Here is a 22,711-nt window from a genome sequence, read left to right on the forward strand (position 1 = left end):
TGGAGCCAGCGAGGCCGGCATCGGAGCCTGCCGTGAGGCAAGGCCGGTACTGGGGCCTCTGAGGCCAGGATAAGAGCCTGCTGAGGGGTTAGGCCGGTGCTGGGGCCAGCGAGGCCGGCATCGGAGCCTACCTTGAGGCATGACCAGTGCTGGGGCCTCCGAGGCCGGGATCGGAGCCTGCCGAGGGGTTAGGCTGGTGCTGGGGCCAACAAGGCCGGCATTGGAGCCTGCCATGAGGCAAGGCCGGTGCTGGGACCTCTGAGGCCGGGATTGGAATCCTGCCAAGGGGTTAGACCAGTGCAGGGGCCAATGGCCAGTATCGGAGCCTGGTGTGAGGCAAGTTCACTCCTGTGGCCTCCAAGGCCAGGACCAAAGCCAGCTTAGGGGTTAGACCGGTTCAGGGGCCAGCGAGACCAGAACTGGGGCCTCCCATGAGGCAAGGCCGCTGCTTGAGCCAGCGAGGTCTGGATCAGTCCACTGAGTAGCCAGGCCACTACTGGGACCATCAAGAGTGGGATTGGTACTTGCTACGCAGCATGCACAGAGAAATATCGCAGAAAATATAAATCAGACGCTTCTCTTAATCAGCAATAACTAGGAGGAAAAGGGCAACAGGAAGAGGTTGAGCTATAGAAAGGGCCCTATAGTGAAGCAACTAATGTGACCAATCAGAGGGTATGTAATACTGGAGGACGGAGCCTCTTTAAAACACAGGAGGTACATAAACAAATGTATCAAAGTAAATCACCATAGAAGTGTGGGATGGAGGGAGGGGGAGGGAATGGGATGGGGGCTGAAGGAGGGCTAATTGGATGATGTGTGCTTGTATATCCTCTCAAGTCTTGTACTCCAATGTGATTGATATATGACTACAATGCACCAATTTAAAAAATAAAGTAATTAAATAAAATAAAATTAAATAAAATAAAAATAAAATAAAATAAACATGTAAGAGGCCAGGTGTGGTGGTGCACACTTGTAATCCCAGGATTCGGGAGGCTGAGACTGGAGGATCGCAGTTCGCAGACAGCCTCAGCTACTTAGTGAGGCGCTCCTCAACTTAGTGAGAACCTGTCTCAAAATAAAGAATAAAAAATAGGACAGGGGGTATATAGCGCGGAGGCTGAATGCCCCTGGGTTCCATTCCCAGACCTCCAAAAATAAAATAAAATTAAAATAAACATGTAAGAGAAAGGCTCTCCTCAAACAACTGTGTTTTATGGGAAATGAAATCAGAAGAGTTGAGATTTATTAAAAAGTAACCACCACCACCACCACCATCATTATTACTGTAATTTTGGTACTAGAGATTGAACCCAGGGGCATTCTACCTCCAAACTACACCCACAGCTCTGTTCTATTTTATTTTTATTTTGAAGCAGGATCTCACTAGGTTGCTGAGGATCTTGTGAAGTTGCTGAGGCTGGCCTCGAACTAGTGATCCTCCTGTCTTGCCTCATAAATACTGGGATTACAGGCATGCACCACCATACCTGACTACAACCATCCTTTTTAATGAGCACCTACTACATAGTAGGCACTATATAAACAAGATCTTGGATCCTCCTAACAGTTCCGGGGTATAGGGGCAGATATCTCCTTCACTATTTAGATAAGGAAATTGAAATAGAGGTTTAGTAAATTGCCCAAGGCCAAGCAGTGAGCCAAGATTGAATACCAAAGTTTACTTTCATTCTCATTTGGCTAAACTTCTCAGCAAGACCACAATTCTAAAAGACAGCTATCCTGAGCATGTGTGGCTGTCAGCAATTCACTCTGGAAGATAGAAGGGGGATAGGGTATTCTCCAAAAGGAGGGCAGTTGCAGCTGGACCAGGAACACTGTGCAATGCCTTCAGAAGTCAGCCTCTGCTCCGTTGCTCTGTGTCGGTCTATACATTTGTGTAGAACTTCAGAGGCTCATCACTAGTTAGTTCAAGCCCTTTTCCAGGTGTCTGGGTTTGATTTTCTGCACTACATTGCTGGCACTCAATGTCAATAACATAGGTCCTGGGTTAAATAACCTTGGCCATGCAAAGTAATCTTCCCCAGCAACGGGAGGTATCTGCCCATGTTCTGACTACTTAAAAGGTTAATTTGGCCGGGCGTGGTGGCGCACACTTGTAATCCTTGCGCTTGGGAGGCGGAGATAGGAGGATCACACAGGTTCGAAGCCAGCCACGTGTGCTGGCTTAGGAGACCCTGTTTCCAAATAAATAAAATAGGTCTGGGAGTGTAGCCTGGATGTAGAAGGGCTTCCAGGAATCCCAGTACCACCAAAAAAAAGGTTAATTTGGCCTAGAGCAGTGGTGCACATCTATAATCTGAGAATTTGGGAGGCTTATACAGAAGGATCGCAGGCTAGAGACTATCATGCAGTAACTTAGTGTGACTAAAGTTTCAAAATACAAAATAAAATATGGCTGGAGTGTAACTCAAAGGTAGAATGCCCTTGGGCTCAATCCCTAGTAACACACACACACACACACACACACACACACACACACACCATTTTGAGAAGCAAAATTTAATAGGGCAGAGATTGGAGATAACATGGCAAAGGAATTTTATTTTCCTTCTTCCACCCTGTTGCATAATAGGCTCATTTTTTAGTGATGCTCAAATACATAGTAAGCAAAAAAAAAAAAAAAATTTTTTTTTTTTGCAGTACTGGGGATGGAACCCAGGGGCATTCTACCTCCGAGCTGCACTCCCAGCCCTATTTTTGAGTCTTTTTATTTTTTTGAAACAGGGTCTCACTGAATTGCAAAAGGTCTTGCTAAGTAGTTGAGGATATCCGAGAACTGCGATCCTCAGGTCTCTGCCTCCCACATGCTGGGATTAAAGCGTATGCCATCACGCCCAGCAACAGAGTATTATTAAGGAATAAAATAATCCAGGAATAGTAGTGATACATGCCTGCAATCCCAGTTCTTGGGAGGCTGAGACAGGAGGAGCACGGGTTCAAGACTAGCTTTAACAACTTAGAGAGACCCTCAGAAACTCAGCAAAACCTTGTTTCAAAGTGAAAAAAGGGCTGGAGTGTAGCTCAGAGGTAGAATGCCCTTTGTTTTAATTCCTAATGCAAAAAAAGGGGGAATTAAATATCTGGCAATATGGAAAACATATAAGAGACGTGGGCTTTCTATCAATATTTTGACTAGTTGGATAGACTCCACAACAGAGTAGATTTGCCCTCTGGGTTTTCTAGCAAAATTGCTCACATGTTTTTCCCATCCAAGAACTCAAATTAAACTGTCCTGTTTTAATTATTTGCTTAAATTATTGTCTACTTAAATAGTACTCCAACACGTTGCCAACTGAGTGCGTGCACGAGCTCACGCACACTTGGCTGCCGAAGGAACAAAGCGTGGTAGCTCTTAAGCACCAGCTTTGTGAGGGAGAAAAAACTCCACAAGTCAGTGCTAGGCCTGCTGTGGACTCGAGAGTCGGGACACACTCTTCAAGTCTGCAAGGGGAGAAATGACAGGTAGACAAGCGAGGTGAGCAGTTGAGAGACAGAGTGGGTTTCAGGTCAAATGCCTTTGGAGTTCAGAAGTGGAGAGCCTCCCTCCAAGCTTCTTCCTCCTCTTCTACCAGCACTTCTACCACCATGAAAAAGAACAATATTTTTTTCTTGCATGTGCAGCTCATTATGCCAGTAAATATCTAACCTTTCCAATCTTCCCATCCCGTGAGCAAGATGTTCAGGCCATGTGCTATCATGAGTGGTGGTGGGGGGGGGTGGAGTAGGATGCTATGAATTTGAATTCCAGTTCCACAAGGAACTGTATGACCATAGGTGTACTATTGAGCCTTACTAAGCTTCAGACTCCTCCACCTGTGTAATTAGATTTGTTAATAAAAAATAAATAAATAAAAATTAGGAATAATGAAGAAAATGATTAAGTTCTCTCTTCCGTGCCTGGTACATTGTTGCTGATATTATACTTCATTCTGGGACCAGGTTGCTTGGATCAGAAGCCTGCCTCTGTTGTTTATGAGCTGTGTGACCTTGGATAAGTGACTTAACTTGGCTACGCCTGGTTTCCTCTGTAGGGTTTAATTATCTATACTAACATTCAAAGAGATCGTCTTTTTCATTTTATTTCCTTCTCAAAACTTCTACAAGGCTGTTGTAGAACTAAATGAAATACATATATTTATACCACAACATATTGTATCATGTATATTTCTTAGACTATTGGCTGGCATATATAGAGGGCACTATATAAATGTTTGCTGTTGTTATTTTTATATCATTTATTCAAGAAGTAGGATTTTAACACCTACTAAGTGCCAGGCAAGAAAAAACCAAATTATCCCCATACTCGTGGAACTTTCATTTGAGTGAAGAAATGGATAAAACAGGATGCTAGGTAAATAGAAAAGGGGTATAAGTTTTGCTGAAGGTGAGAAGGGAAGGTTATGTTTAAATATTATACCTCTCAAATAAAGGCCTGAAGGAGGTAGAGGCCTAAGCTGTGCAGGTGTTCAGGGAAAGCACATCCCAGGACAGTCACAAAAGATCAGAAAGGTTCTAACTGCTGTAAGCCAGCCAGCCAGCTTAACATGGGCATCCATCCATGGTCACGCTGGAAAGGTTGCCACCTCTGCAAACAAGCTTGCGTCTTCTTCATTGTCTACCAATTCCATTAAAGAATAACATGTGGAGGGTTTTTAAAATTCTACTTTGAATTGTGCATGTGTGCAAAACACAAAGGTCCTCAGGTGAGAACGTGCCTGGTACTTGTAAGAAACGGGAAGTGGGCCAGAAGGGCCGAGTTTCAGCCTGGGCAAGCAGTAGGGGACACGGTTAGAGGAAGCAGAGTTGAAGAGAGGTGTGTGTGTGCGGGAGTTAGGGCTTCTTCAACTATCTTAGTGACTCTGGCTTTTCAATTTCTGAGAGGACAGATAGGACAGGGGATCAGCATTCATATCACAGACAAGTAAAGACCCAAGAAATTTAGCCACTTGCCTTAGGAAGTGTATGTGGCCAGACAAGCCTTAGAACCAGAGTAAAACTCCTGGGTAGGCTGTCTTTATATCATATCCTGCAGCCTCTCGCCCTGCTGAAGTTCCTGGAGGGCTTTTGTCCTCACTCAGTGTTTACAGAGACACATGAGACTGGTGTTAATATCTCCATTCAATGTAGGGGACTCTGAGCCTTAGAGACATTAAACACTTTGCTCAAAGTCACAGACTGGAACCAGTCTGAGGCCTCGTCCTCTCCACTACAGCATGGTCTGTAAGATCTCGTTCTCAGGTAGGCATAAAGGCTATTTCAGCCAGCTAGTTACAGTATAGACACTGACTTGGGATGTCGCATATCAATACTTATCTCAGCACCTAGCACATGTCAGATGCTCAGTAAATATCAGCTGTTTTTATTCTTATTATTAAAAATGAGCACTTGTGTTCTGAATCATTCTTAAAGTGTCTTCTAGAAGTTGGTGCCCATTTTCCCCCTCTTTCCTTTATAACCTGGGCTTTGGCTCCTCTACCCAGGGTGTTTTGTGCCTACTTCTAGACTTGTTCAAGTTTGTCACTATGACAACCACCCCTGCATCAGAAACATGCTTTCCTCAGCCCAATACATACCCCCATTAGAGAGTGGATTAGGATCAGAGGAGACAAATCTAGGTTGGGAATAGTAAAAAGTAAACAAAAAGAGGCAGATGCAGAGAAAAACAGAGATAAGACGGACGCACAGAGAAAGAGACATTAGAAACGGAGGGATGTGGAGAAGTCAGTGGCAAGAGGCCCTCTGTCTCATCTCCTTGCTCTTTATGTGGAAGAACAGCTGCTGAGTGGGGAGTCTGGAGACAGGAGCTATGGCTTGAGAGCATCTCCCAAGGGTTCATCAGTTGGAGGCATGGTCCTCGGGGTGGCAGTGTGAGAGGCAGCGAGACCTTCAAGAAGTGAGGCCTACTGGAGTCTTCAGTGATTGAGAATGCTGCTCTCAGAATGAATGAACGTAGTTCTCATGGGATCCTGAGTTCTCGAGAGAGCAGGTGGTTACAAAAGGAAGCCCAAACCCTCAATCGCTGTGACCTCCTATCTCTGGATGTGATGTCTTCTCCCACCCACAAATGCTCCCTCAATTGTGACACCATTCACCATGATTTATCAGAGCAGAGCCAGTGCCACCTCCATGTCCTTGAGCCTCCAGAAATGTGAGCTAAGTAAACCTTTCTTTATAATGGTATCCAGGCTTCGGTATTTCATTACCTCAACCAAAAATGGTGTCATACACACAGTGTGGAACCCTTTACTGCACTAATTTGTTTTGAGACCTGTGTAAATTCTTATCCCTCTCCAGGCCTCAGCTTTTCCATCTTTTATGTTCCTCCAGACCACTTTGATTTCTAATATCTCTATTGGTAATCCCTTGACTGACTCTCCCTGAATCAGAAGACAGTTCCACTTACAGCAGTTTATTCAGAAATGTCAGTACAATATGCACTACAGGAGACCACTCAGCTCCCATCACAGACATGGGACAAACAGCTTCACAATAAATTAGGGGGGGAGCCAGACCAGGGCCTTTCAACCGACATATTTCATTATAAATACCACAGTACTCTATTGGGCTATATTCAGATGAGATAAGACAGCCTGAGACCAGCCAGTGGAACTTTCAGATACAGAGTGAGATCTAGTCAAACACAGATACCTTTTCTGCCATGCCTCAGCCCCACAGGAGAGTATTTCAAATTAGTGGGGAGGCTCCTTCAGAGGCCCCCTCATCTGGGTAAACATGAAGCTTTCCCTGTCTCTTTTCCCTTCAAAGTCAACTGTGTTTCACAGGAGACCTCACAGGGGGTGTTCATTTCTGGATAACTGGAGGCCCCTGATGTCAGGCAGCAGAATTTTCCTGATGATTCCTGTCAATCCAGGCTAGAAAGATGTTGAGTTCTCCCAGGGACTTAACAGCAGCAGAACGGAGCTCCAGCTGAAACCAATGAGAGGTCGTCATGAGAGGCTACCTTCATCAACCATGCCAAAGCTTGCAGATCGTGTTCCCAATACGCTGGCCCCTATGAGCTTTTCTTTTTATTCACCAAGTACATTTGCATAGCATACACATTCAAAAATTATATTCCTAGTAAGTATACAAAAAATGTTGTGTCTGCAAACAAGTGGTTAAATCGAATCAGCCCCTTATACACAAAATAAGAAATATTTCGTTCTTTCCCTTCTGTTTTCTTTCCCCGTTTCTCATAGGAAAAATTTGCCTTCCTGGCCAGTTCTGCTTATTTCCTGTTCACAGCCACTTGCTCTCATACTCTCATTCTTCTAGAAAGTTTTAGTCCCTTCAGTGCTTGCTAGCAGGTAGCAAAAACATGTTGTCCCATTTGATATAGTAAAGCACTAAAGTCTGAAAAGGTAAGTGACCTACTCAATGTTACATGCTAGTCAATAAAAGAGCCAGAACTCAAGTGCAGCTCCTGACTTATTCCACCTCCTTCCAGGCCAGAAGGAGGTCACAAGATTTAAAGGCAGAGTTGGATGCCATGGCGCACACTTATAATCCTAGTACTCAGGAGGCTGAGACAGGAGGGCTGCAGGTTTGAGGACAGCCTCAGCAACTTAGCAAGACTCTCAGAAATCTAGTGAGATTCTGCTTCAAAATACAACAGGGCTGGAGGTGTAGCTTAGAGGTAGAATGACCCTGGGTCTAATCCCTAATACCACTACAAAAAAAAAAAAAAAACTCAAGACACATTCATTGGTGCTAGCCAGGGCAGGATCAAATCCTACCTCTCCCACTTAGCTCAGAATGACCTTGGTTAAGTTACTTAACCCATTTGTGCCTCCGTTTCCTCATTTATCCAATGCAAATAGCATTGTTGTGAAGGATCCACGTGTTGATAGTTACCATGTGCTTTGGACAATACCTGGCTCACAGTAAGAACCTCTTGACTCTTAGCTCTTTCTATAACATTATCCACTGGATCCTGTCCACAAAGAAACCGAGCTCTGAATAGACCTTGACCTCCTTGCTCTTCAAAGCATTGACATCATTTGGGACTGTGGTCCGAGGCAAAAATTCAGGCCTCACCACAGACCCTCTCAACCTGAACCTGCCTTTTAATAAGATCTGACAGTGCATACGGACACCGAGCTATACCTTCAGCCTTTTAATTTTTTTTTAAATAGATGTGTGTCACAGTGCCTGGACTACATCCTCAGCATTTAAAAAGTGGTGCTTTGAACCTGGCATGGTGCTGCATATCTATAAATCTAATATTTGGGAGGCTGAGACAGGATAATAGCAGATTCAAAGACAAGTCGCATTAATTTAGTGAGGTTCTCAGCAACTTAGTGAGATCCTGTTTCAAAATAAAATAGGGCTGGGGGTGTAACTTGGAGGTAGAACACCTCTGAGTTCAATCCCCAGTGCCAATCAATCAATCAATCCATTCATCCTCAATCAGTGGTGCTAACACACACAAAAAAAATATATATCTGCCAGGGATATCCACAAGAAGCACTGTTTCTACATGAACGCCCTCATCAGAAGGCACTGTGTCTCCATCGGCACACAGAATACAGATGGCAGGTACTGACCACGGGGACACCACACAGGTGACACGTTTCATGCATAATGGCTTAAGATTCTCTGCGGATCTTTCTCTGCAGTAACCTCATCTGGTACAGTGTGTGCTTTTTCTACCTTATCACCGAAGGTCATGCCTGATATGTGAGCATATAAGAAAACGGGAAAGAAATGGTAGAGAAGGAGCTGGGCGTGGTGGCGCACGCTTGTAATCCCAGCATTTGGGAGGCTGAGACCAGATGATCGCGGTTCGTAGCCAGCCTCAGCTACTTATTGAGGCTCTCTGCAACTCATTGAGACCCTGTTTCAAAATAAAGAATAAAAAAAATAGGGCAGGGGGTGTAGCTCAGAGGTCAAATGCCCCTGGATTCCATCCCGAAACCCGCCAAAAAAAAAAAAAAGAAAAAAAAGAAAGAAATGGTAGAGAAGGAGGTCCCAGGGAATTAGCTAATGAGGTAAAACATACACACTGTGGATATAGACTTGGGGAGGCCTGCAACTAAGACTCATTGAGCCAGTGGATGACTGAGTGGAGAGGAGGCAGAAAGGTTGGCACCCTCTTTATCACGCCTCTACTCATTTTCCATCTTCCCCACCCTCCTCCCAGATCTTACCTGATCGTAGTTGTCATGGACAATTCTGGTTGCATTGGTGGCTTCCTGACTACAGTAACACCGCCTCTGCACCTGCTGTGATATAGGGAAGGCAGCACCTGTCAGAGGACCTTGCCATCCCAATTTGCTCTTACCACACGTCTCCTCATGAGAAGTGACATTTCTCCTCCCTCCCACACTGGGAATCAGATGAGGAAACTCAGGTGGGAGAAGCCAGGGGGAAAGAGGGTCTGTTTGTAGAGTCAGGAAGCATATGAACATGGCTTGGCTTTTTCTAGATTCATAGCCTAAGACAGCACCAGGAGGGCACCTGCATCTCACTTGTCACTACTCTGTGAATGCGGCACCCCACAAGGTGGGCACTTGACAGACACCTATTGGGTTAATTAATTAACCAATTGGTTAAATGTAACTGATTCATTCCATTATTATAGTATTGTAAGGACAGGAATCATTACCTTCTAATAATTTCAAACTCTGAGAGACAGAGAGGTAAAGTCACTCACCAAAAAGGCACACAGGAAATTCACATCAGGGATGGGGCTAGAACAGGTTTTCTCCTGATCTAAGTTTTAGTTGGTTAGTTTTGTTGTTGTTGTTTCTGATGCTTGATTTTTTTAATAGATCACAAGGAACTTACAGGTGACCACTGGGGATGGGCTATACCAAGAAACTACCCTGTGGTATACAAGTCTCAAAAGACCAGTAACAAAACCCTGGGGGTATGCTTATGGGACTTTCACATGCAATTGCTTAAATACTTGGGCGTAAGTTGGCCATCGATGGGGACTATTCATAAGGAGGTATCAATAGACAGAAAGTCTAGGAAAGAACTGACCACTGAACGAGGTTCTGAGGGATTGCCTTAGACTCCAGGAGCCTATCAGAAGACCAGCTGGGGCCAGCACATCCCAGGCCCTCCCTCGGCAGATGGGGAACAGATGCTTGGAATCCTAACGCACAGACTCACACATTGCTGCAGGGTTTTCTGCATGTACAGGAAGGAGTTGGCGATGCTGCTGATTTTTCTCAAGATTTGGGGGTTTGGCTCCTGATGATCCTTGAAGACCCTGTTCACATAGAATGCCAGGAGGTTCTTGGTCATGCAGCACACATCTACAGGCTACAGATACAAATAAGAGAGATTCTTCTTTTATTCGAGACCCCAAACACTTACAATTTAAGTAGGGGCAGAAGGGAGCCAGAGAACTACAAGTCATTGTTTAAAAGTCATAACAGGCCGGGCGTGGTGGCGCATGCTTGTAATCCCCGCACTTGGGAGGTTGAGACAGGAGGATCGCGCAGGTTCGAAGCCAGCCTCAGCTGGCTTAAGAGACCCTGTTTCCAAATAAAATATAAGATAGGTCTGGGAGTGTAGCCCAGAGGTAGAAGGCCCCTGAGTTCCATCCCCAGTATCACCAAAAAAATAAATAAATAAAAATAAAACCCGTAATGGTCTCAGAGTCACACAGTAAAGTGACGTAGGAGGAAGGTGGTAAGGAGAGATACAAGCTTCCTCCCTCTGTGTGTGTCCCGGATATAAATTAACAAAGGATGAGGCCCAGAACCCAAGCATAGACTACAACTCTCTCCATAGCATGCCAACAGCTCATCACTAAGTTCTGCTTAAATCCTTTCAGGAATCAGATGTCTCCTTTTTAAGAGGAGTGATGGCTGATCAGCTTTCTTAAAAAGTTCTTCCTTAGCTGGACATGGTAGCACACGCCTGTGATCCCAGTTCTTGGGAGGCTGAGACAGGAGGATCGCAAGTTTGCAGCCAGCCTCAGCAACTTAGTGAGACCCTCCACAACTTAGTAAAACCCTGTTTCTAAATTAAAAAAAAAAAAAAATCCAGGCATGCTAGCGCATGTTTATAGTACTTGGGAGGCTGAGACAGGAGGATCACGGGTTCTCAGCCAGACTCAGCAGTTTAGTGAGACCCTCTGCAACTTAGTGAGACCCTGTTTTAAACAAAATAAAAGATAAGGTTGGGGTGTTAACTCAGAGTTAGAACACCCTTGGGTTCAATCCACAGCACCAATGAATAAATAAATGCATGAATGCTGCTGGAGATAGAATGCCCCTGGGTTTAATCCTCAGCCACACACACACACACACACACACACACACACACACACAGAGAGAGAGAGAGAGAGAGAGAGAGAGAGAGAGAGAGAAGAAGAAGAAGAAGAAGAAGAAGAAGAAGAAGAAGAAGAAGAAGAAGAAAGAAAGAAAGAAAGAAAGAAAGAAAGAAAGAAAGAAAGAAAGAAAGAAAAAAGAAACTCCTTCCATGACAGAAACTGTAGGGCTGTGGCCATCACACCCCAGGCATGGTACCAGGCATGATGTAGTGTTCATCCTAGCCACCGGCTCTGTACCACATTTCCAGACCCTCTCCTGGCCTGTCCTCTTAAGCTGCAGGTATCATTTGGATGAGGCTCAGATTTACAAGCATGGAGACTGACAGATGTAGAGATGGATATTTATCTCTAGATAAATCTGGCCTGCAGAATGCCCATCTCTCTAACAAGAGGGCTCCAGAATCCCCAAGGCACAGCCTAGAAAAGCTGGCAGGACAGCTGTTCCTCCTACAGTTCACATCTGCCTGCCCAGTGACTTAGTTGGCAGATTTACAGTTCAGGGTGTGGTGCACTGAGCTAGCTCCTCCACCTTCCTTAGCATTAAAGGAGCAAAAGCCACCTGGGCCCCAAGGGCAGTGTTTTCCTAGATCACTGCAGCACACAACCTCCTCTTCCTCTACTCTTACTGGGGCCACTGGCCAGAAGGGCAAAAGGTCACACCTCTGTGTTATCTAGGATTGTGACACAATGGAGAGAGAGAGAGAGAGAGAGAGAGAGAGAGAGAGAGAGAGAGAGAGAGAGAGAAAGAGAGAGAAGCCAGGAAAGGAGAGAGAAATAAGGGAATAAGATAAAGACTTGAATTCTCAGTGGCTCCTTGCTTTATTATAATCAACTATTTCTATTCTTTTTTTTTTTTTTTTTTTTGGTGGTACTGGGGTTTCTGGAAGCCCTTCTACCTCCGGGCTACACTCCCAGACCTATTTTTACATTTTTATTTTGGAAACAGGGTCACCTAAACCAGCGCACGCGGCTGGCTTCAAACCTGCGCGATCCTCCTGTCTCTGCCTCCCAAGCGCGGGGATTACAAGCGTGCGCCACCACACCTGGCCAACTATTTCTATTCTTAAGAGAAAAACTGTTCTAGAAGTGGAGGCATAAAGTGGCGGGTCTAGTCCTGACCCAGCCACTAACTTATTATTCCCCTTTCTAAGCTCTCAATTTCCTCATGATTTATTTTATACTTGTCATATACATTCTTAAAAAATAATTAGATTTCTTTTTTTTTTTTGCGGTACTGGGGATGGAACTCAGGTGCATTCTACCTCCAGGCTACACCCCCAGCCCTATTTTTTATTCTTTATTTTGAAACAGGGTCTCACTGATTGCAGAGGGTCTCTCTAAGTAGCTGAGGCTGTCAACGAACAGCGATACTCCTGTCTCAACCTCCCAAATGCTGGGATTACAAGCATGTGCCACCACGCCTGGTTTAGAGCATTCTAAAATGAATCTGAGCGCTGAAACAATTCACTTTAAAGGCTCCTCTCAGAGCTCTTTGGTTAAAAGGATGATCAGTCAGCAAGCCAGCTTTTCTAGGCACACCCTGGGCAGGTACCATCTGTCTGGAAGGTTGGACTGCCTAGCTTTCCTGCCCCAAGCTACCACTCCAAAGCATATTACCAGAACGTCTTGCCAGACTGGTAACCTCAAGTTACCACTGTAAAGCAAATTACCAGACTGTCTAAAATGTGGTGTGGTCATATAACTTTGGTTTCAAATACCTTCAGTGACTTAATGGCCTTTGTACCTTGACTCCAAGGCAGTTGTCCATCTCACCCCACCACTGGCCTGCATATCTTTCACAAATGTGAAAATGTTGTCACTTCGCTGTCCCTGCCATGTGGGACAGCAAGGTGACAAAGTGTCCCTTAAACCTTACTCTCCCGTTGGGCGTGGTGGCGCACGCTTGTAATCCCTGTGCTTGGGAGGCGGAGACAGGAGGATCGCGCAGGTTCGAAGCCAGCCATGCTGGCTTAAGAGACCCTGTTTCCAAATACAAAGTATAAAATAGGCCTGGGAGTGTAGCCTGGAGGTAGAAGGGCTTCCAGGAACCCCAGTACCACACACAAAAAATCTACTCTCCCATGCCCGCCCCCATTTCCTCCCTCCCTTTTATCCACTTCTGTACAACTACTGAACTGTTCATAGTTTCATCTCCCCATGGAACCTTCCAAAATTATCCCCAAGTCACAGAAATCCTGTCCCCTCTGAGCACCCCTATCACTCACTAGGAAAATGGCACTTTAATCCCTGCCAGGGGGTTCAAGACCCCTGGGACACTGGTGTGCCCCAACACCTCGGATGACACATGAAAACCTAGATCATCAAGAGAGCACTGGAGACTGGAAACAAGAGAAGAGAGAAGGACGCAGTGGAGATTTCTTTCTCAACTCAGAGCTACCTTACGATAAAGAAGAAAATACACCAGGAAGCAGACTGAGATCAATACCTTAATGCTCTTCAGGCTCTGTAGTGTAGACAGGATGGTGACATTTTGGAAGGTGTCCTTTGCTTGCTGTGGAAGGAAACAGAAGGACAGACAGACGTGATGAATGAGCACTTCATGTTCTCCTGAGAGAAGGTTACAAGAAGGAACTTGCCTTTCAGCGGAGTTGTAGGGCGAGGCACACCCCCTTGCCCATACCTTCACCCAATTTGTACTCACCATGGCTCTTTTGATTTCTTGGAAGCTCTCTTCTAAATGGCGCATGTCCATGGAAATGGGACATCTCCTGAGACAGTGGGTGCACTGCGAGCACAGAATGAGCATCATGCCCAGGAGCCAGAGGGAAATACACTGTATCTTCATGTTCTGTAGAAATGGGTGGAAATCAGAAGTCCAGCCAGAGTCTCCTCCTGTGGCCTCTTGAATCCACCAAATATGAGCCTTCCCCTTCCCCCATCCCAAGTCCCCATCCCACCCCACCCCCAGGAAGCTCAATACCATCCTCTCTCAAGTCCTGGGGAACACATTTGTGTGTCCATTGCTCTACTGTGACTCAACACAGCTCACTTCCTCGATAGGGGTATTGTTTTTAATAAATCAAATCAAGAAAACAGGGTTAGAAATATGCCATGGGTATTAGGCAACAGATCTGAAAAACCATAAAAGCACATTTGGTTTATGTTTGCCCCCAAAGTAAGCAACAGCCTTTTATTATAAAACCCCAGTGTGTATCTACTTAAAATAATTTGTTTGAAACTAAGTCTGCAGATTTCACCTTCTGAAGAAGATAGAAAGGAAGGTATAAAACATCTCCTAGAGTTACTTGGTCCTAGTGAAGAGGAAGGGGAAGGACGGCACCTCCTCCTCAGAGGCCAACCTGGTGGCTTCTCTTCTGTCACCCACTGAGCCAAGGGGTAAGACGGACATGCTTGCAACTAGCTAGCTGGCCCCATGATGCTGGCTGCCTCTTCTAATTCTCTCACCCTTCTTACCTCTATTCTTTCTACTCCCCCTTTGACCATTTAAAATTGCATCCTCTAATGTACACAAAGAAAAGTGTGTCAAACATCACCACATAGCTTTTTTCTTTCCCCCACAGGAGCTCAAGCTTTACAAATAGAGCTCAGCCTTAGAGGTAAATCTTCTGCGAACATGTGTGGCTAGACCAGCATCCTACGTGAGATCACCGAGCACTCTCACTCCCCCTGTGCAAGCTGGGGACAGTGTATTGTATGTAGCATTGGACAGTAGAGAAGGCCCCAAACATAGCAAGCCACCCCTAGCCCCTGGCTATAGTTACGATCATGTAACCATAAAAACACCCCAGCTGGGCATGGTGGCACACGCTTATAATCCCAGCATTCGGGAGGCTAAGACAGGAGGATCACGATTCATGGACAGCCTCAGCTACTTAGTGAGGCCCTCCGTAACTTAGTGAGAGCTTGTTTCAAAATAAAGAATAAAAAATAGGGCAGAGGGTATAGCTCGGAGGTCAACTGCCCCTGGGTTCCATCCCCAGAACACCCCCCAAAAAACCACAGTATTTCCCACTCCCCACCACCGTGGCCCACATCTTCCTGGGATTCCTGGGCTCCTTCTCCAGAAAGCCAAGAAACAGCAAATTCTTCTGCCTCCTTCACTTTCCAGAGCATGGACCTGAGTAATATTGAAACAACACCACAAGCCAAGCAGATTGCTAACAAGTTTGATTTCTCTTTTTAAAATATCTTTCTTTCTGGCAAAAGAAGGAAATAGACCCCATTGACAGGTAAGTGTGTGCACAGACCCTCAGAGCTCTGTCCCCTCCAATGGCATTTCAGACATGTTGGCCTATTCACATAATAATTGTAGTGATGTTTATCCTGCACACCTGAGCACAGTGCCAAGGCTTTTATATAATGACCTTGTTTCATGCTCACAACCACCCTGTGAGGGTTCTGTTCCTGTTCCCAGGTTACCAAGGAGGAAGCACTCCAACATGTGAAGTGATTGCTATGGCGGGGACTTTGGAAGGAGGCTGGCCAGCCCCTGAGCCCACGCTCTTCCATCTGTACCTCGACACTTACAACTCAGATCCCAGCCATTCTCCTTCCATCAGAAAAACAGGAAGCCATTTCTAATCAGGCCCTACTGAACCTTATATGTAAAATATTTAAAGGCTGGGGAGGTAGCTCAGTAGTAGAGCACTTGCCTAGAATGTTTGAGTCCCTGAGTTCCATCCCCAGCCCCACAGTAAATTTAAAAGGCCATAATAAGGTCTTTAATATTGCAAAGGATTAAAAAAATACATTTTAAATTGACCAGCACAGTTCCTCGAATGAAAAAGCAATAAATAGTAAAGATATTAGATTTCTTCCCCTTCCCTTTTTTCCTCCTTCCTTCCTTCCTTCCTTCTGCCTTTTTTCTTTCTTCCTTTCCTTCCCTTTCCCCATCTCTTCTCATTAAAAGGTACCAGAAAGTTCACCCTCAATATGGGGCCTTCCTTCCCATTCTGCATAACACCCAGAGTCCCGGGACAGCGTCGGCCACACAGAGTGAGAACAGGTTCCCCGGCCACTCTGAAGGTTGAGGGCCAGGAAGGTGACGGAGCCCGCGCCAGGCTCACCTCCCACTGCCTGGCTGCCAGCTGCTCCGGTGTCTCCTCTCCTGGTGCTTTTTGCCACTTGGGAAGGGCTGGTCACTTTTATGCTGGTGGATAAGAGGAAGTGCTGTCAAGGTTAACTGGGTGGGTCCACCTTCAGGAGATTCCCCCCTCATTTCTTCAGTATTTAATTTCCTTCATTGTTTATTTTTTTCTTTGTGATATAGCTGATTAATCATTATTAAGAAGTAGCTCCTTTTTTTCTGGGTCTTGACATGCAGCTTCTGGGAAAAAATAAACTCCCCATCCTATGTAAATGAGAATTTCTTTGCAACTCTGGGTTCTTATAGAAAAATCCAAGTTAGGCCCTTTTCCTAAGAGCTGTGGCATGCCACCAACTGTACCCTGCAGGCAAAAACTCAGGAAGGTACTCCACGATGGCCTCGTCTTGCCAGCAGCCAGCCTCGTGAGACTCTGCAGGTGTCTCTGGCTCCGGTACAAACCATCTCCACGGTGCCTCATCCAGCTGCTGGGTACCTACCATGTGCCAGGCATGAACTAAATGCGTTATGTGCATTATTTTGTGTGACTTCATTAGGAACAATTTTTTCCTCCTCTATATACAGATTTATCTGTACATCATCTCTTTCCCCCTTTATCTTGCCCTCTGTAATATCCTTTAATTCTTGACTAGTGCAGAGACAGAAAAGGAGACTGGGACTGGAAAGCAAAAGGGTTTAAGGGCAGGCAGTGGCCAGAGACCTAACCTGAAACCCTAGCTTTGGGGCCAGAAAACTCTTTATCTAAATTACTTTCTTAAACAAACTCCCCACCATGAAGTTTTCCAAAGATCCGGATTTGGGGAAATGGAAAGATAGAATATAAACAATTTCCTCTCCAAATACAGATTTCAGGAATAAATGGAGCATATGTTTACCAAATGAGGTGGCTCTGGGATGAGGTTCAATTAAAGGGACCCCACAGGGCTGGTACAGGCCCTGCTCCTGCAGCCAAACTAGGAAGACAGAGAGGTAAACAGGGCACTGGCAGAGAAGGAGGAGGGATAAGGCTTTTTTATGGGATAGGTATAAGGGACAGGAACTCCCCAGTCTGGACAACCTGTGGTCCAGTGTCTTGAACCTACTGCAACTATAAGTGTTGGGAGAAGTAGTAGGCTGTAGTGGTTCACAGTGTCACCCTGGATTTAAACCTGCACTCTTCTCTTCTCTGGGAAACACAGGACAAGCTACTTAAGGCCTTTCCGAAGCTCCGTGGAATAGGTAAAATAAACTGTGAGGCTATGAATGAGCTAATGGCTCTGGCCTATATCATAGTGAGTTGGCCTTAATAAGTGTTATTTATTCCTATAAGGTGCAATGAGACAAGAGAGGCAGTAGCTGATGGCATCTAAACTTCTCACTCCCACCCCTGTTTCTCTGGGGAGGGTCCATTTCCCCAGTGTGGTCTCGGCTGCCTGGTGCACAGCCCAGCCCCACAGGTGAGAAGACTGCAACAGCACCCATGCCACGTGTCACCCACTTCACTCCCTTGTGCTCAGACTGTATGTTCTGACCCAGCTTTCACTCGGGGCCAAGATGTCATATCAGGAAGCTTGCAGGGGGTGGGAAAATATGTGATGTGTTTATAGCTCCTCTTCCAGCATGTGTCAAAGTGGCTGAGACTTAAGCTGGGCCAACAGGCTCTGCTCCCCGTGGCTGTCAGATTGAAGGCAAACCACGTGGTCTCTGTGCCTGTCAATTCATCTAGAAAGACTGAGCAAACTGTGCCTACTGAAGAGTCACCATGTGGGCATGGCAGGACAATAACGTGACTACACACAGGCTCCCCAAACAGTGCCTGACACAATATAAATGATTCAAGAATGATAACCATCGATATTAATTTTACAGCCCCCTTCTGAGTCTCTAAGTTGAGAGGAGGCAGGAACAATAAGAAATGATTCCTCTCCATCTTAAGCCTTGCTGCTTAACATTTAGTATAAAAAATACAAACATAGACTAAAGCCCAGGTATGGCGGTTCACTCCTCTAATCCCAGTACTTGGAAAGCTAAGACAGAAGGATCACAGGTTCAGAGCCAGCCTCAGTAACTTAGTGAGGCTAGCGAGGCTCTCAGCAATTTAGTGAGACGCTGTTTCTGAATAAAAGTAAAATAGGACTGGGAGTATAGCTCAGAGGTAGAATGCCCTTGGGTTCAATCCCTAGTACCAAATATATAGAGAGCTACAGCCCCATACACACACACACACACACACACACACACACACACACACACACACGCATACATACATACATTTCGATGGAATGGCACCCTACCAGGATTATAATCAAACTATGGGTGTGGTCCATAGACATAGTGTTCTGCTTGGCCTTAGAATTGGGACTTCTAAAACCAGTTGGCCCATGATTTGGATGCCATTTGTTAAGCGGGAAAGCAGAAAGGACATTAAGGAAGACTACAGAGTCATTATGGAGATTCCTCTGAGCCTGGCATGCACTAGGTGCATCTCTCTCCTGCCTCCCAATCCCCTAGTCACACCAATTTCATGAATTGCTCCTGGTGGTGCCCGGGCAATTTCTTGTCCATGAAAGAGAACCTGCCCACTCCCAAATGCAAATCCTGGAATCCAGATAAAACATGCCCAGCTCTGAGGGCACCATGCCATGGAAATGAGGCTCTGTGAAGCTGAGTAGTGTGTGGCAGAATCTACATACATGAAATGAGGTCTATGGGAATAGTTGTGGTTAAATTTGAGGAAGAAGCCATTATGTGGACTAGAAAACACCAGAAAACAGGACAGACGGGATATGTAAAAGGAAGAAGCATTATTGATACTGAAGGATGAACATTTCATTTGAGAAGTAAACAGACTTAAAAACAGAAAGAATATAATGTCTAAAGGTCTTGGTAAATATGCTTTGATCATGATAACATGTTGGGAATTGTTTCCACGTTTGAAAAGAGAGCAAAAAAGAAAAAGGAAAGAAAGAAGAAAAACTTTCCAATTCTGGGAAACTTACAACTTTAGAGTTTTTCTTCTTTGGGGGATTAAGAAATGAGTCAGAAAAGACAACAAAAAAAACACATAGTTCAGCTTTCCTATCACAGGATTGAACTAATGAAGTGAGCCGCCTCTCGCATGACACAGCAGGGGTTCAGGACTGTTCTCAACAATTCCTCCTCCTCCTCCTCCTCCTCCTCCTCCTCCTCCTCCTCCTCCTCTTCCTCCTCCTCCTCCTCCTCCTCCTCCTCCTCCTCCTCCTCCTCCTCCTCCTCCTCCTCCTCTTCTTCTTCTTCTTCTTCTTCTTCTTCTTCTTCTTCTTCTTCTTCTTCTTCTTGTGCTGGAGATGAAACCCAGGGGAATTCTACCTCCAAGCCACACCCCCAGCCCTATTTCTGATTCTTTAATTTGAAACAAAGACTCACTAAGTTATGGAGGACCTCACTAAGCAGCTGAGGCTGGCCGTAAACTGCAATCCTCCTGTCTCAGCCTCCCGAATGCTGGGATTCCAAGCGTGCGCCACCACGCCCGGCGTTTTTACTGGATTTTAATGAAAACCAAACCTTTGGCTGAGTTTTCCACATCTGGTGACTGGAGGAATTTTCAGCATGCTTGTTTCTCGTTTCATTATCACAAGCCTTGTTTCTCTCCCACTACCCACACACTTCCGGGAATAAGCCAGCACGGTGGATAGGGAGAGAGTTTCCAGATGTCGTTTTTTAAATCAAGACAGCTAACAACATCTTCACCACACACACACACACACACACACACACACACACACACACACGTGATTACAAACCATGCAAAGATATGTCTTCAAAACCCAAGTGCATCCGCGGTCAACTACTCCTTAACCAGATCCGCTAAACACAACGGCCTCTCTAATGGCACTTGGCACTAGGGGAAGTATGAGAGAGAGAGGCAGAGTGGAAAAGGACACAGATCCTACCTAAAGATGGCTAAAATCTCTTACTTTTATGAATTTTGCCAGAACATATGTGAAGCGAACACATTTCTCGGGGCCCTCCAGGATCTTGGAAGGAGCCCTTGTATACAAGTGAGAGGTTCCAAACTGAACAGTAACTACTATACTGCATTTATGTGTATTTTCTAATTTATTTGTATTTCTTTTTTTTTTTTTTTTTTGTCTGTTTGGAACCGGGGATAGAACCCAGAGCACCGTACCTGCTTTGCCACTAAGCTACGTCCTGGCCCCATTTATTTGTATTTCTAGTCAAGGATTCCCAGATAGATGATTTTAGAAGGCATATGATAAAAAATACCAGTTAGCTACTATAATCCTCCCTACCCCCTTCCTATGGCCCACGGACCACAGCTTTCAGTGTTCAGCCTCCCCTTCCACTACGTAGGCCCATAATTACAAAGAATATGCATATACTATTTCATAATGCTTCACTTTAGAAATCATCTGTCAGCTTACTACAGTGAAAGATTAGTTTTAATTATTTTACGGCACACCACATAAACATGTTGCTTCCTGCCTCAATCCTGCCAATTTAAACATACCACGATAGCACCTCCTTCTAGACCAACGTTACTCCAGGGAGTGACCAGGAGGCTACTGTGAGAGGGTGAAATTCTGTTCTATAGTCCTTGTGTCTCAGCTTGCTCTAGGGAGAACCAGAAGAAAGGTACCAGGTCCAAACACATGTTGTACCTGTCTCTCCAATATCCAACGTTTCTCCTGTTCACACTCAAAATTCATACGCTGAAAGACCTAGACAAATGGTAATTGCTAAGTAGGACTGAATATATTAACCAGGCCAAGCTCTGTATTAAGCACCTATATGCATTATCTCCTTTAATCTTCACACCTACTCTGTGAGATCTTGTGTCTGTAGCCTTTGTTTCGGATGAGGAAGCACCCGGAGCATAGAGCTATGAAGTGCTTGACTCAGGGCATGCAGGTGGCACATGATGAAGCTGGACGCATTGACAGGCAGCCCCACTCTGGCACCTTCGTTGTTAAACACTGCACTATACCAGGCACGAAAGATCATCTGGTCCAGCCTTCTCATTTACAGATAAGAAAGCAGTGGCAACTCAAGAGACACGTGTCTTGCCCTAAGCCAGCTCTTGGTGGAGCTGGGACTAGAGCTCAGATCCCTGGACTCTCATTCCAGTGTTTTTTCCATTCGCAAGATTTTTGTCATCTCTTCTAATTTCAAACATTCTTCTGCACAGAAATAAAGACATCTCTTTCCTCCAAGCCAAGGAAAAGTAGAAATGCAAAAGGAATAGGGTATGACCTGAGACTGTTCTTCCCAGCCAACAAATCCAGGCATGCCAGGAGAAACTGATTCTGTGGAAATCGGATGTGGTTTTTCCAGTGTTGGTAAAATAAACTGTATCAGTTGAAAAGTGCTGTGTCCACGGGTTGACGGGAGCCAGGGGTTCCTGGGAAAGCTTCACCTCAGCAGTCCTGGGAGGGGCAGGGAGTTGGGCTGGGGGCAAAGGCCGATCAAGGTAAGACACTTGAAATGTCAGAGCAAGCCAGCTACAGACCACATCTCCGCCCACATCACATCCCAGCAGCCGGAAATTTAGTCTAGGCTTCCTTTCCTAGGGGATGTTCTCCCCTGGGTTGGCTAAATCTGCTCCACATTCCAGGTACAAGTGCATTCGATGTAGCGTGCTTGATAGGAGCCACCTCCCAGTATCTACTCAGAAGTGAGTTGGGATTTCCAGCTTAGAGCTAAAGCTTAAAAGGAAGATACAGCACCTCCAGGAGGTCTCTCTCTCTCTCTCTCTCTCTCTCTCTCTCTCTCTCTCTCTCTCTCTCTCTCTCTCCCATCTTTTTCTCCTTAATCTCAGCACCTGTGGACTTATTCTGTGCTCTGATAATTTTCAATTTAGTTTGTTTGGGCTATCCTGAAACCTCTTCCATCAGACTTAAAGCTCAAGAAAGGCTGAGATCCTCCCTATATGCCATGTATATAACAGCCAATGACCAGATGGCTCCTTTAAGTTAACGATATAATTTGAGAATCTAAGGTCAAATTCAGGCTTGCATATCAATTCTGTGGTGGCGAGGCTCTTGTCTGGCGTGTTCACTGCTTTATCCTGAGAGTGTTGTGCATGGTTGGAACTCCCTAAACGTTTGTTGAGTGCATGAAAAATGAATGAATGGAAGGGAATGGAGTCCTCCATAGACATGGTCAATTGTATATTTCTTTGGTGTTTCCCCACATTCATTTGTATGGGGTTTGGGAGAGTTCCAGATGAACAGTCTACCTGCTGAACTGGGTACCTGGTGGGATGGAGCCCCTGATTTTGTACCATAGAAATGCCATTCTTAGGTACCCCTAAGTGAAGCCCTTACAAA

At 45.3% G+C, this 22,711-nt stretch overlaps 1 protein-coding gene across 1 annotated transcript; it reads right to left on the reverse strand.

Moving 5' to 3' along the window:
• Positions 1–6,858: 6,858 nt before the first annotated feature.
• IL19 (interleukin 19) lies at positions 6,859–14,123 on the reverse strand (the record flags this gene model as incomplete). The annotated part of the gene is made up of 5 exons (XM_080699471.1): positions 6,859–6,954; positions 9,177–9,251; positions 10,147–10,299; positions 13,764–13,829; positions 13,980–14,123. The coding sequence occupies 5 exons, from the start codon at positions 14,121–14,123 to the stop codon at positions 6,859–6,861; spliced, it is 534 nt and encodes a 177-aa protein (XP_080555597.1).
• Positions 14,124–22,711: the final 8,588 nt, after the last annotated feature.

Source organism: Muscardinus avellanarius (assembly GCF_963383645.1).
Source record: "Muscardinus avellanarius genome assembly, chromosome: 7".
NCBI classification, from domain to species: domain Eukaryota; kingdom Metazoa; phylum Chordata; class Mammalia; order Rodentia; family Gliridae; genus Muscardinus; species Muscardinus avellanarius.